Source organism: Balaenoptera musculus, chromosome 18 (assembly GCF_009873245.2).
Source record: "Balaenoptera musculus isolate JJ_BM4_2016_0621 chromosome 18, mBalMus1.pri.v3, whole genome shotgun sequence".
NCBI lineage: Eukaryota > Metazoa > Chordata > Mammalia > Artiodactyla > Balaenopteridae > Balaenoptera > Balaenoptera musculus.
The window spans coordinates 65,367,886-65,383,557 of NC_045802.1; the positions used below are offsets into that span (position 1 = coordinate 65,367,886).

The 15,672-nt window shown below is 37.9% G+C and overlaps 1 protein-coding gene across 1 annotated transcript in view; it reads left to right on the forward strand.

The window, feature by feature from the left end:
* DNAJC3 (DnaJ heat shock protein family (Hsp40) member C3) overlaps window positions 1-15,672 on the forward strand; it is a 91,831-nt gene that overhangs the window by 62,181 nt on the left and 13,978 nt on the right. Inside the window, exons 8-9 of the mRNA XM_036831484.1 lie at window positions 2,461-2,566; window positions 2,650-2,770. Coding sequence (XP_036687379.1) covers window positions 2,461-2,566; window positions 2,650-2,770 — 227 coding nt within the window. The remainder of the gene's footprint in view (window positions 1-2,460; window positions 2,567-2,649; window positions 2,771-15,672) is intronic.

Sequence of the window (15,672 nt, forward strand, 5' to 3'; positions counted from 1 at the left end):
CAGCACTTTGGGAATAATGTGCCACAATGGAAGGTAAATATAGCTTGCACTGGGTGGGCCAAAAAGTGCCTTCGGTTTTTTAACTAAAAAGACACATTTTTCATTTTCACCAAGAACTTTATTGAACAATGTATTCACCCTTTTGTTCCACTACCTTCTGCCATTTTTCAGGCAACGTCATAATTCCATCTACCAAAAACTTTTTATCTTTTTGAGCAAAGAACTGTTCCAGGTGCCTTTTACAGTCTTCCAGGGAATTGAAATTTTTTCTGTTAACAGAATTTTGTAAAGACCGGAATAAATGAAAATCTGAAGGTACAATGTCTGGTGAATATGGCAGATGAATCAGGACTTCCCAGCCAAGCTGTAACAGTTTTTGTCTGGGCATCAAAGAAACATGTGGTCTTGTGTTATCCTGATGGAAGATTATGCGTTTTCTGTTGATTAATTCTGGATGCTTTTCGTCGAGTGCTGCTTTCATTTGGTCTAATTGGGAGCAGTACTTGTTGGAATTAATCGTTTGGTTTTCCACAAGGAGCTCATAATAGAGGACTCCCTTCCAATCCCACCGTATACACATCACCTTCTTTGGATGAAGACTGGCCTTTGGTGTGGTTGGTGGTGGTTCATTTTGCTTGTCCCACGATCTCTTCCGTTCTACATTGTTGTACAGTATCCACTTTTCATCGCCCATCACAATTTGTTTTAAAAACAGAACGTTTTCATTATGTTTCAGTTGAGAATTGCAAGTGGAAATATGGTCAAGAAGGTTTTTTTCGCTTAACTTATGTGGAACCGAAACATCAAAGTGGTTCACACAACCAAGCTGGCGCAGATGATTTTCAACACTTGATGTGGGTATTTTGAGTATGCTGGCTATCTCCCGCGTGGTATAATGTTCATTGTTCTCAGTTACTGTTTCGATTTGATCGCTGTCAACTTCAACTGGTCTACCCGACCGTGGAGCATCATCCAGTGAGAAATCCCCAGGATGAAACTTCTCAAGCCACGTTTGACGTGTTCAGTCAGTCACAGCACCTTCTCCATACACTGCATAAATCTTTTTGTGCATTTCAGTTGCATTTTTACCTTTCTTGAAATAATAAAGCATAATATGCTGAAAATGTTGCTTTTTGTCTTCCATCTTCAACATTAAAATGGCTACACAAAAATTCACCAATTTTGATCTTTTTTTAAATGTACACTGATATGACAGCTGTCACATACAATCTAACATAATTGTTTCGAATGAAGTTAAAGGCAACTAAGTGCTACTAGAGCCATCTTATGGAAAAAACTGAACGAACCTTTTGGCCAACCCAGCAGTTTGCCATTAATGAGGAAAGTAGCAGTGCGTAATATGACTAGTACTTTTCACCAGTTTAAAAAAATGCTGAAGTAGCTTTTATTGTTCTTAGAAAGCTAGTAATGTTGGGAATTTAAGCAGGTTTCTTCTCCACGGAGCAGCTAAGCCCATGCGCCACAACTACTGAGCCTGCGTGCCACAACTACTGAAGCCTGTGCGCCTAGAGCCCATGCTCCTCAACAAGAGAAGCCACAGCAATAAGCCCGCGCACCACAACGAAGAGTAGCCCCCGCTTGCCGCAACTAGAGAAAAGCCTGCGCGCAGCAACGAAGACTCAATGCAGCCAAAAATAAATAAAATTAAAAAAAAAAAAAAAGGTTACCTACTGTATGATTACATTTATATAGCATTCATGAAATACAATTATAGAGATGGTAAACAGATTAGAAATTGCTAAGGGTTAGGGAGCAGGATGATGTGTAACTATAAAGGGATGGCATGGAGAAACCTTATAGAGGTGGAATAGTTCTGTGTCTTCATTGTGGTGATGGTTACACGAATCTACACGTGTGATAAAACTATATAAAACTACATATACTCACACATACATATACACACACAACTAAGTGAATAGAAAACTGTTGACATCTCTAAAAAAAAAAAAAGGCAGGTTTCTTCTGCAAGGAATTACAATGTACTTAGATTTGAATATTGATATTTGTTACATAAAATAACATGTAATGGACTCTGTTATTTCATCAAAGCGTGTAGTAACCAAGAAATAAAACCTGATCTCTGTTTTGCTGAGAGTGCTCTGTATAGTCAGACTTGAACAAAGTCTTTTCCTCAGTTTCAAAACCATGAGCACTTTTCTGTAGAGAATTCATTCATCATTTGATTTGATGGCTGCTCACAGGTGTGCTTCGATTTATCCATATACGGTTTCTGTGGTCGTGTGTTTTATCTCCCAACTCTTAATTGCAGAGAGAACCTTCCTTACTACTGTAGATTAATAAGGTGGAAGCAGTCTTTGAAGGGATGTGCTCATTCAGGTCAATCGATTAAATAACATATAGTGAAGAGTAGAGGGTCCTTTCTTTAGCTCTGGAAATAGAGTTTCATTTTTTACTCATCATGATTCGCTCACTTAACAGATACACAGATGCAACCAGCAAATATGAATCTGTCATGAAAACAGAGCCAAGTGTTTCTGAATATACAGTTCGTTCAAAAGAAAGGATTTGCCACTGCTTTTCTAAGGTAACTGTTGACTCACTCCCAGAATTGTGAAAACTTGACATGTGGAAAACAACCATAAATTCTTTTCTCACACTTACTTTTAGGATGAGAAGCCTGTTGAAGCTATTCGAGTGTGTTCGGAAGTTTTACAGATGGAACCTGACAATGTGAACGCCTTGAAAGACCGAGCAGAGGCCTATTTAATAGAAGAAATGTACGATGAAGGTAAATCTTTAAGGAATTTGATTTGCGATACCTAAAAGTTGTTATATGTGCAGTTAGCACCTGTTTAACATCCTTTTGTTTAGAACACGTTTACCAGAGTACCTGGAAATGTTGGCAATTTTAGAAAAATGGCAGAGAACCTGAAAATTATTCTTTCTTGGTGGAACATGAAAACTATACCATATAAGGAAAGAGTTCTGCTGTTGACACCAGTACAGTGGAATATAAAAATAAAAATTTTAACTTTCTTTGTTGTAGACAAGTTAGAAAAGATAAATAACAAGATAAAAAATTTAAATTATAGATCTCATATCATCCAGAGGTAATCACTGCTTGTTTTGGATTTACACCTTTCAGATTTTTATCTATGCATATATATGAGTGTGTATTTTATGCATACATATACATAGTCTATGCATGTACGCAGTATACATATTCTGCCTACAGCAGACATACATGTGACATATATGCCTAAATATAAAATGATTCTCTGTGACCCCTAAGCTGTTTAGTAAATGTTAGGATACCTGCTTACCCAACTTTGTTCAAGTTGAAGTAACAGAGAGAGATTCCTGCTAGATGTTGTAAGGACCTTGAATAAAGGCAGTGCCCTATTTTTGGAAGGTAACTAAGGCAGATACAGTAATTGTATAGAATCCTTTCATATATATATATATATATTTTTTTTTTTCCCCCTTTCATATATTCTGTTTTGTGGTCTTTTTCATGTGACATTATGCTATAAACATTTAAATGAGGTGATTTTTAAAAGAAGTGAGCCTTAGAACCCTTAATGAAAAGTTTTTGTTTCAAATCAAGTAAAGTATTTTATTTTATTTTATTTATTTATTTTTAACGTCTTTATTGGAGTATAATTACTTTACAATGGTGTGTTAGTTTCTGCTTTATAACAAAGTGAATCAGCTATACATATACATATATCCCCATATCTCCTCCCCCTTGCATCTCCCTCCCATCCTCCCTATCCTACCACTCGAGGTGGTCACAAAGCACCGAGCTGATCTCAATGTGCTATGCAGCTGCTTCCCACTAGCTAGCTATTTTACATTTGGTAGTGTATATATGTCCATGCCCCTCTCTCACTTCGTCCCAGCTTACCCTTCCCCCTCCCCGTGTCCTCAAGTCCATTCACTATGTCTGCGTCTTTATTCCTGTCCTGCCCCTAGGTTCTTCAGAACTATTTTGGTTTTTTTTTAGATTTCCATATATATGTGTTAGCATACGGTATTTGTTTTTCTCTTTCTGACTTACTTCACTCTGTATGACAGTCTCTAGGTCCATCCACCTCACTACAAATAACTCAATTTCATTTCTTTCTATGGCTGAGTAATATTCCACTGTATATATGTGCCACATCTTCTTTATCCATTCATCTGTCAATGGACACTTAGGTTGCCTCCAAGTTCTGGCTATTGTAAATAGTGCTACAGTGAACATTGTGGTACATGACTCTTTTTGAATTATGGTTTTCTCAGGGTATATGCCCAGTAGTAGGATTGCTGGGTCGCATGGTAGTTCTATTTTTAGTTTTTTGAAGGAACCTCCATACTGTTCTCCATAGTGGCTGTATCAATTTACATTCCCACACCAACAGTGCAAGAGGGTTCCCTTTTCTCCACACCCTCTCCAGCATTTATTGTTTGTAGATTTTTTGATGATGGCCATTCTGACTGGTGTGAGGTGATACCTCACTGTAGTTTTGATTTTCATTTCTCTAATGATTAGTGATGTTGAGCATCCTTTCATGTGTTTGTTGGCAATCTGTATATCTTCTTTGGAGAAATGTCTGTTTAGGTCTTCTGCCCATTTTTGGATTAGGTTGTTTGTTTTTTTTTGATATTGAGCTGCATGAGCTGCTTGTAAATTTTGGAGATTAATCCTCTGTCAGTTGCTTCATTTGCAAATATTTTCTCCCATCCTGAGGGTTGTCTTTTCGTCCTGTTTATGGTTTCCTTTGCTGTGCAAAAACTTTTAAGTTTCATTAGGTTCCATTTGTCTATTTTTGTTTTTTTTCTATTTTTCTAGGAGGTGGGTCAAAAAGGATCTTGCTGTGATTTATGTCATAGAGTGTTCTGCCTATGTTTTCCTCTAAGAGTTTGATAGTGTCTGGCCTTACATTTAGGTCTTTAATCCATTTTGAGTTTATTTTTGTGTATGGTGTTAGGGAGTGTTCTAATTTCATTCTTTTACATGTAGCTGTCCAGTTTTTCCCAGCACCACTTATTGAAGAGGCTATCTTTTCTCCATTGTATATTCTTGTGTCCTTTATCAAAGATAAGGTGACCGTATGTGCGTGGGTTTATCTCTGGGCTTTCTATCCTGTTCCATTGATCCATATTTCTGTTTTTGTGCCAGTACCATACTGTCTTGATTACTGTAGCTTTGTAGTATAGTCTGCAGTCTGGGAGCCTGATTCCTCCAGCTCCGTTTTTCTTTCTCAAGATTGCTTTGGCTATTTGGCGTCTTTTGTGTTTCCATACAAATTGTGCAATTTTTTGTTCTAGGTCTGTGCAAAATGCCATTGGTAGTTTGATAATGATTGCATTGAATCTGTAGATTGCTTTGGGTAGTCTAGTCATTTTCAGAATGTTGATTCTTCCAGTCCAAGAACATGGTATATCTCTCCATCTGTTTGTATCATCTTTAATTTCTTTCATCAGTGTCTTATAATTTTCTGCATACAGTTCTTTTGTCTCCTTAGGTAGCTTTATTCCTAGGTATTTTATTCTTTTTGTTGCAGTGGTAAATGGGAGTGTTTCCTTAATTTCTCTTTCAGATTTTTCATCATTAGTGTATAGGAATGCAAGAGATTTCTGAGCATTAATTTTATATCCTGCTACTTTACCAAATTCATTGATTAGCTCTAGTAGTTTTCTGGTAGCATCTTTAGGATTCTCTGTGTATAGTATCATGTCATCTGCAAACAGTGACAGCTTTACTTCTTTTCCAATTTGGATTCCTTTTATTTCTTTTTCTTCTCAGATTGCTGTGGCTAAAACTTCCAAAACTATGTTGAATAATAGTGGTGAGACTGGACAACCTTGTCTTGTTCCTGATCTTAGAGGAAATGGTTTCAGTTTTTCACCATTGAGAACGATGTTGGCTGTGGGTTTGTCATATATGGCCTTTATTATGTTGAGGTAAATTCCCTCTATGCCTACTTTCTGGAGGGTTTTTTTTATCATAAATGGGTGTTGAATTTTGCCAAAAGCTTTTTCTGCCTCTATTGAGATGATCATATGGTTTTTCTCCTTCAATTTGTTAATATGGTGTATCACATTGATTGATTTGCGTATATTGAAGAATCCTTGCATTCCTGAGATAAACCCCCCTTGATCATGGTGTGTGAGCTTTTTCATGTGCTGCTGGATTCCGTTTGCTAGTATTTTGTTGATGCTTTCTGCATCTATGTTCATCAGTGATATTGGCCTGTAGTTTTCTTTCTTTGTGACATATTTGTCTGGTTTTGGTATCAGCGTGATGTTGGCCTCGTAGAATGAGTTTGGGATTGTTCCTCCCTCTGCTATATTTTGGGAGAGTTTGAGAAGGATAGATGTTAGCTCTTCTCTAAATGTTTGATAGAATTCGCCTGTGAAGCCATCTGGTCCTGGGCTTTTGTTTGTTGGAAGATTTTTAATCACAGTTTCAATTTCAGTGCTTTGTGATTTGTCTGTTTATATTTTCTATTTCGTCCTGGTTCAGTCTCGGAAGGTTGTGCTTTTCTAGGAATTTGTCCATTTCTTCCAGGTTGTCTATTTTATTGGCATATAGTTGCTTGTATTAAACTCTCATGATCCTTTGTATTTCTGCAGTGTCAGTTGTTACTTCTCCTTTTTCATTTCTAATGTTAGTGATTTGAGTCTTCTCCCTTTTTTTCTTGGTGAGTCTGGCTAATGGTTTATCAATTTTGTTTATCTTCTCAAAGAACCAGCTTTTAGTAGTATTGCTCTTTGCTATTGTTTCCTTCATTTCTTTTTCATTTATTTCTGATCTGATCTTTATGATTTCTTTCCTTCTGCTAACTGTGGTATTTTATTGTTCTTCTTTCTCTAATTGCTTTAGGTGTAAGGTTAGGTTGTTTATTTGAGATGTTCCTTGTTTTCTTGAGGTAGGATTGTATTGCTATAAACTTTCCTCTGAGAACTGCTTTTGCTGCATCCTATGGGTTTTGGGTCATTGTGCTTTCATTGTCATTTGTTTCTAGGTATTTTTTGATTTCCCCTTTGATTTCTTCAGTGATCTCTTGGTTATTTAGTAGTGTATTGTTTAGCCTCCATGTGTTTGTATTTTTTACAGATTTTTTCCTGTAATTGATATCTAGTCTCATAGCGTTGTGGTCGGAAAAGATACTTGATACGATTTCAATTTTCTTAAATTTACCAAGGCTTGATTTGTGACCCAAGATATGATCTATCCTGGAGAATGTTCCATGAGCACTTGAGAAGAAAGTGTATTCTGTTGTTTTTGGATGGAATGTCCTATAAATATCAATTAAGTCCATCTTTTTTAATGTATCATTTAAAGTTTGTGTTTCCTTATTTATTTTTATTTTGGATGATCTGTCCGTTGGTGAAAGTGGGGTGTTAAATTTCCCTACTATTATTGTGTTACTGTCGATTTCCCCTTTTATGGCTGTTAGCATTTGCCTTATGTATTGAGGTGCTCCTATATTGGGTGCATAAATGTTTAAAATTGTTATCTCTTCTTCTTGAATTGATCCCTTCTTGAATTGATCCCAAAGTGTCCTTCTTTGTCTCTCGTAATAGTCTTTATTTTAAAGTCTATTTTGTCTGATATGAGAATTGCTACTCCAGCTTTCTTTTGATTTCCATTTGCATGGAATATCTTTTTCCATCCCCTCACTTTCAGTCTGTATGTGTCCCTAGGTCTGAAGTGGGTCTCTTGTAGACAGCATATATATGGGTCTTGTTTTTGTATCCATTCAGCCAGTCTGTGTCTTTTGGTGGGAGGATTTAATCCATTTACATTTAAGGTAGTTATCGATATGTATGTTCCTGTTACCATTTTCTTAATTGTTTTGGGTTTGTTATTGTAGGTGTTTTCCTTCTGTTGTGTTTCCTGCCTAGAGAAGTTCCTTTAGCATTTGTTGTAAAGGTGGTTTGGTGGGCTGAATTCTCTTAGCTTTTGCTTGTCAATAAAGGTTTTAATTTTTCTGTCGAATCTGAATGAGATCCTTGCTGGGTAGAGTAATGTTGGTTGTAGGTTTTTCCGTTCCATCACTTTAAATATGTCTTGCCACTCCCTTCTGGGTTGCAGAGTTTCTGCTGAAAGATCAGCTGTTAACCATATGGGGATTCCCATATATGTTATTTGATGTTTTTCCCTTGCTGCTTGAAATATTTTTTCTTTGTATTTAGGTTTTGATAGTTTGATTAATATGTGTCTTGGCGTGTTTCTCCTTGGATTTATCCTGTATGGGACTCTCTGTGCTTCATGGACTTGATTGACTATTTCCTTTCCCATATTTGGGAATTTTTCAACTATAATCTCTTCAAATAAAATATTTTCTCAGTCCCTTTCTTTTTCTCTTCTTCTTCTGGGACTCCTATAATTCAAATATTGGTGCGTTTATTGTTGTCCCAGAGGTCTCTGAGACTCTCCTCCATTCTTTTCATTCTTGTTTCTTTATTCTGCTCTGCAGTAGTTATTTCCACTATTTTATCTTCCAGGTCACTGATCCATTCTTCTGCCTCAGTTATTCTGCTGTTGATTCCTTCTAGATAATTTTTAATTTCATTTATTGTGTTGTTCATCAGTGTTTGTTTGCTCGCTAGTTCTTCTAGATGCTTATTAAACGTTTCTTATATTTTCTCCTTTCTATTTTCAAGATTTTGGATCATCTTTACTGTCATTACTCTGAATTCTTTTTCAGGTAGACTGCCTATTACCTTTTCATTTGTTTGGTCTGGTGTGTTTTTACCTTGCTCCTTTATCTGCTGTGTGTTCCTCTGTCTTCTCATTTTGCTTAACTTACTGTGTTTGGGGGTCTCCTTTTCACAGGCTGCAGGTTCGTAGTTCCCGCTTTTTTTGGTGTCTGCTCCCAGTGGGTAAGGTTGGTTCAGTGGGTTGTGTAGGCTTCCTTGTGGAGGGGACTGGTGCTTGCGTTCTGGTGGATGAGGCTGGATCTTGTCTTTCTGGTGGGCAGGACCATGTCCAGTGGTGTGTTTTGGGGTGTCTGTGAACTTATTATGATTTTAGGCAGCCTCTCTGCCAGCGGGTGGGGTTTTGTTCCTGTCTTGCTAGTTGTTTGGCATAGGGTGCCCAGCACTATAGCTTGCTGGCCTTTGAGTGGAGCTGGGTCTTAGCTCTGAGATGGAGAGCTCTTGGAGAGCTTTTGCTGTTTGATATTACGTGGAGCTGGGAAGTCTCTCATGGACCAGTGTCCTGAACTCGGCTCTCCCACCTTAGAGGCACAGGCTTGACACCCGGCCGGAGCACGAAGACCCTATCAGCCACACGGATGGCTGGCAAGTTGGTACTAACTGTTGGCAGGAGGCCTCAGTTCCTCTTAGACCACTCCATAGGGCTGCCTGAGTGTCCTCACAGCATGGTAGCCGGATTCCCCTTGAAGGGAGACGAGTAAGGGGCGACCCAGAGCCGAATGCACGTATTGGCGGTGGTGCTGGAGCGGGGGTTAGAGAGCAAGTAAAGCATTTTAAATCAAAAACAGTAAGAGTATTTTTCTGGTGAAACTTGGTTTGTGATACTCTTTTTTATTTCCCCCCCAATTAATTGCTGCATATTTATTTAGTGAAGTGTGCAGCTATTTTATTTTATTTTATTTTTTTCACATTTAATATTTTTATTAATTTCCATGAGAAGAGGTACAACATTGGCAATGTTTGTTTTTATTTTCTTCTCACACACACACTGTATTTTATTTTGACAAGAGATAAATAGACTGACACCAAGCATTGTACATGGATGACCACAACAAAAGCAACAATGATTGCAATTACCAAACATGAAACACACTCATACTATGTCATAATATTGACATTCAGTCCAGTAATCCTCCACTGTAACAGCTCCTTTACTTTGCAGTGAAAATTGATTTGTATATTTTTCGCCTCTGAGTCCTTGTGGGATTTTTTTTTTTTAATTCAAACAGAAAGTCACAAAAATTATAATCATCCTCATCAGTTCACTCAGTCCCATGTAATTAATTTTTTTTCTCATCTTGATCTTTTGTTAGCACTTTTATGAGTTCATCAGTTTTCTGTTAGAGTTCTGAAAATGCTTATTCATTCAGTTCAGCAGTATAATCAGTTACCAGAAACCTGTACTTGTCAGAGTCTTTTCCATGAATTCCTTGAAGATGAAACCCTTTTATAGGAACATTTTTGCAAAAGCATCAGAGTACACACAGAACTCTCTGTAAATGACAAAAGAGTTAAAAATGACCACGGTTAAAGATTTGATGGAAGTTCATAATAATGCAATTGACAAGGAAATGTAGTTATTTCTGAGATATACATTTTAAAGTAATAACTAGAATTATGACTTATAGCATTATACCAGAACATATAAGATTTTTAGAAATTTCATGTAATGTCTGAAACATTTATATTAATGTATTTCCATACAAATACCCCAAAGAAAGTTTAGTATTAGTTGTGTTTTTTTGTTTGTTTGTTTTTTTATACAGCAGGTTCTTATCAGTCATCAATTTTATACACATCAGTGTATACATGTCAATCCCAGTCGCCCAATTCAGCACACCACCATCCCCACCTCACCGTGGTTTTCCCCCCTTGGTGTCCATACGTTTGTTCTCTACATCTGTGTCTCAACTTATGTGCAGCTATTTTAAACATAGTAAGAATGCATTGCAGCAATGATAAAACCTATACTAAGAAACAGATAACTACACTTATAATTGAGAAAGGTTTGTGGTACTCATTTTTAAGGCAAACTGATCATTTACTTTTTTCCTGCTTTCTTTAATTTAAAAAGAATCTTGCTTCTAACTGGTTTCCTGGGAGTGTTGACAACTCTGGTTACACCGTGGGACATTTGTATACTATAGTCTTTGAGGTCTGATTGAGGCTTGAAACGTATGCGATCAAAATGATGAGTTTTAAGAGTCATAAGAATGCGTCAGTAAGGCATGTGGTCTACATAAATCCCTTTCGCATACTTGCTCTTTTCACTTTTGAGCTCCTAGATGGCTATATTCTAGGATTTTGCATTCCAGTTAGTTATTGGAATGCTTCATCAAAGTGTACTTTTCTTATCTGTATGTGAACCCTCAGCTCTAACTGTGAAATCAGCGATGCTGCAGAAGCATTTAAGCTTAGCTGTTAAGAAGAAAGGGTTAAGGGACTTCCCTGTTGGCACAGTGGTTAAGAATCCGCTTGCCAATGCAGGGGACAGGGGTCCGAGCCCTGGTCTGGGAAGATCCCACATGCCGCAGAGCAACTAAGCCTGTGCGCCACAACTACTGAGCCTGTGCTCTAGAGCCCGCAAGCCACAACTACTGAAGCCCGTGCGCCTAGAGCCCGTGTTCCACAACGAGAGAAGCCACCACAATGAGAAGCCTGCACACTGCAACAAAGAGTAGCCCCTGCTTGCCGTAACTAGAGAAAGCCTGCGCGCAGCAACGAAGACCCAATGCAGCCAAAAATAAATTAATTAATTAATTAAAAAAAAAACTTGTAGGCTGCTAAATATAAGTTGAAAGATGCCTTTGTATCTTGAATATTAAACCAACTTTAGTTTTTAGAGAAATTTGGCAGCTTAATTCTTGAAGAAAAAGATGCTTAATACTAATTTAATAGAATAGGTCTGTCTTTGAAGTCTATTTTAGCGTTTAAAATTTGTAAAAACATAGGAGTTTATTCTTTGTCTTTTTGGGGAGTTTAGATTGTGCATTGCAGGATCTTTCTGAATTATGGTTTTAGAAGAATAAAATGGTTGTTTAGTCACAAATATGAAAATCAAGCAACCTCATGGAGAGAGAGACAATGGGCTGCTAGGTCTTTTTATTTTGGGTTGGGGGATGGGTAGGGTGTAAGTTTGTATAGTGGAAACTGAAAGGCGTTACTTGACTTGTTTGGATTTGAATCAGAGGTTTAGTAAATGATGTAACTGAGTAGTAATCTTACTTAAAGGTGAAATAATATGTTGGAATCCTGAGTTAATATATGAAGCCTTTCTGTATTATGTTTGCTGGTTTTACTTTTTTTTTCAATCAGCAGTTTAAAATGATGGTAGGTATATAATGAATGAAGAAAAAATAGATTTAGGTTAGTGAATAATGGAACATGGAGATTTATTAATTTGGGGCTTATGATAGAATGATCTGGAAAGATATTAGGGGATTCTACTTACTAGAACATGACTGTACAAATACCTCTTCAACCCACCTTTCAGTTCTCCTGGATGTATACCCAGAAAGGAAAGTGCTGGATCGTAAAGTAATTTAAATTTTTGAAGAACCACCACATTGCTTTGTCCATAGTGGTTGTACTATTTTGCATTCCCACCAGCAGTGTTGCAAGGGTTCCAATTTCTCTCTGTCCTCCTCAACACATTTTCTGGGGTTTTTTTTGTTTTATTTTTTTAATAGTAGGCATTCTAATGGATCTGAAGTGATATCTAGTGGTTTTGATTTGCATTTCCCTAATGATTAGTGATGTTGAACATCTTTTCATATGCTTGTTGGCCATTTGTATATCTTTGGAGTGTGCCGTTTATTTTTGCCGTGTGATTTCCAATCAAGTAACTTAGCCGGTTATGTTTTACTTTCCTTACCTGTAAGATAGGAATGAGAATAGCACCTATTACCTAGAACTGTTGTGACAGTTAAGGAAGATGACGCTCAGAAGGTGATGCTTAGTGCAGCGCTCCTAGTAAATGGTTTCTATTGCACTCATTTTTAGATAGTTGTTTGGAACTTGTGTCGACTTTTCTATACAAATGGTACTTAATGGGGTAGCTAGCTTCTAGGTCTGACCTATGACTGCTGTATTAACTCCATTTGACATGGCTGTTATTTTAGTATTACTAATAGTATCCAGAATTCTGAGAATAGGAACCAACTAGCATTTTTTTCTGGATGAAGGGCCAGCCTGGGCCAAATTGTGAAATAGACGTATTTTATCTTTGACATCCTATGATGTTCTGTAACCAGATTCTTGTGCCTTCTTGCTTATTCTAGGACTCTGCCTAGTGACGCTAAGTCCTCCCTAGTCCACAAAAGTATTCTGTGTTCAAAGTTCATATCACCTCCTTGCTTCAGCATTCTTATGCCCCCAGAACAGCTGTATTTTAGGAAAAGTGGCCAAATTTAAGATATTTGTATAAAACACTGGTAGATTTCTATTCTTTCACAAAATGCTTGCGATATAAGCATTTTTAACCCAAAAGAATATCAGATTAATGGAATTTCAGGCAAGTGTCTATGACACCACACACATTGGGCAGCATGGCGGTCAGGTATGGGGCTATGGGGCTTATCCCTAGGCAGGAAGGAGACCGTGTTTTTCTGAGTGGATCAGATTTCTCATGGCTGCTTCTTTTTTCAAGTTTGTTGGCCAGGGGTCCTTGGCTCCTAATTTAGGGAGAAGAAGTGGAAGAGGTTGGTCTTGCTGGCTCTATTTAGGATCATGCCTAAAGTTTGGAGGCTGCTTATATATTGCATTGTTACACACCAGTCATAACCATGGACAAGTGTAGTTGGAATCTTGAAAGCAGTTATTTCTGAGACTCAAATCTTGCCTTAGGCGCATCCTAGTGTAGCTTCACCTAAGGAGTTGGAAGCAGGTAGTTAGAACAGAAAAATGGCTACTCCTTTGCAAAGACAGCTAGGGTAAGATAGTGTATGTGGGTTGCTTAATTCCTTTGGCTGTAAATTTCATGACTGTACGTCCTGCCTCTGTTCTTATTCACAGCCAGGCTGCTTAGGCACAGCTGCAGCCTCCTCTTTTCTTTTGAAAAGTGCATGGTCACAGGGAAGATTGCAGAGGTACCTGCTCTGTGGGGATCAGCACATCTACCAGTTGGCTTAGATTTAACACACTTGCCTATCACGCCAGTCAGAAAACATTGCACCCCCTGTAGTGCCAACCCTATGACTTCCTGTAGGAAATAGCGAGGAATCCATGAGCTTAATATGTAGATAGGGAAATAGAAAACATTCACGGGAGTGAAGCAGTATTATTCAGCAGAAAAAGATAATGTTACAAGGCTAATTTCTGAATGGTCAAGAGCTTAAAGTATCGGAAATAAAAAAAAATATTCAGGAAATATTAGGGAAGGACACTGCCGGTGTGGGAGAAGATGTAGTCAGAATGGAAGCCCAGAAGGCAGGGGAATTGAAAGGGTGTTTTGCCTTTCCCAAAGGTGACAACATTTGCCTAGGACAGCGGGTAGCTTTGGAGAGGAGGAAGTAGGCCATGGATATGTTTCTGTTTTGGCTTTTTATTTGCCGGTTAACAAGAAAGTGATTACCTGTGACAAACAGGTGTGACCTCAAACAGTGAAGTGGCTTCTTTAAAAGCGAAAAAAACTAACCCAAAAAACCCAAGAATCTCTTACCATCTTAAATTGAAACAGACTACATACATGGTCTATATTTGTGTCTGTGTACTCCAGTGCTTTGAATACAGCTGGTGATATTTCTTAACTGTTGATAGAGAAATTATTGCACAAGAGTTAAAATTTTATAATCTGACAGGAACTGGAATTCTCTTTTTGTATTTTACTGTTAGCACTATTATCTCTTTTCCACTATAAAAATTTCAACAAAACACATGTATAAAAAAGCACAGTAATGTATCAGGTTCAGTCAGGGTGCAGGCCACCTTACGTCCCTGTGTACAGAATTAAAAATAGTTCGTCTCTTCACTGTTTAAGTATAATGGTTAGGCTTGCCCTCAGAGTCCAGTGCTAGAATGTGGTCTATTGTAGGAGGTAGTTCCATCGATGGAAGTTTGACTTAAAATTGTTCAGCCCTTTGTAATATCAGAAATATCTCATGGTTCTCTCATACTTCTGTGCTGATCGTGAGTCTACATTGTAAGGGTACTTGGATAAAACTTCCCCTTTGTAGTCTAAGGATGAATATGTGTAAAACACAGTGGGAGAAGAGTTATTTTCTTCGTCTATATTATGACAGTCGCACAGCAGGTAAGCATTACCCCCAACATTTTATTTATTTATTTATTTATTTATTTATTATTTATTTATGGCTGTGTTGGGTCTTTGTTTCTGTGCGAGGGCTTTCTCCAGTTGCGGCAAGTGGGGGCCACTCTTCATCGCGGTGTGCGGGCCTCTCACTATCGCGGCCTCTCTTGTTGCGGAACACAGGCTCCAGACGCGCAGGCTCAGTAATTGTGGCTCACGGGCCTAGTTGCTCCGCGGCATGTGGGATCTTCCCAGACCAGGGCTCGAACCCGTGTCCCCTGCATTGGCAGGCAGATTCTCAACCACTGCGCCACCAGGGAAGCCCCACCCCCAACATTTTATTATGAGAAATTTCAAAGACAGAAGTTGAAAGAATTTTATAGTGAACAATCATGTCCTCACCATCTAGATTCTAAAATTAACATTTTACTATGTTTTATCACATTTATCTGTCTCTGTCCTTCCATGTATCCATCAGTTTATCTTTTTTAGATGCATTTCAAAAAAAAGTTGTAGATTTTGGTTTACTTTTCCCCAAATACTTCACCTTGCTTATTATTAACTAGGAGGTAATTGTATTGGGTTGGCCAAAAAGTCCGTTTAGGTTTTTCTGTAACATCTTACGGAGAAACCCAAACGAACTTTTTGGCCAGCCCAATAGATAAAATGAAAGGTACAGATCTTAGGGGTACCAGTCCTGAGTTCTGATATCCATGCAGCCTGTTAAAGAG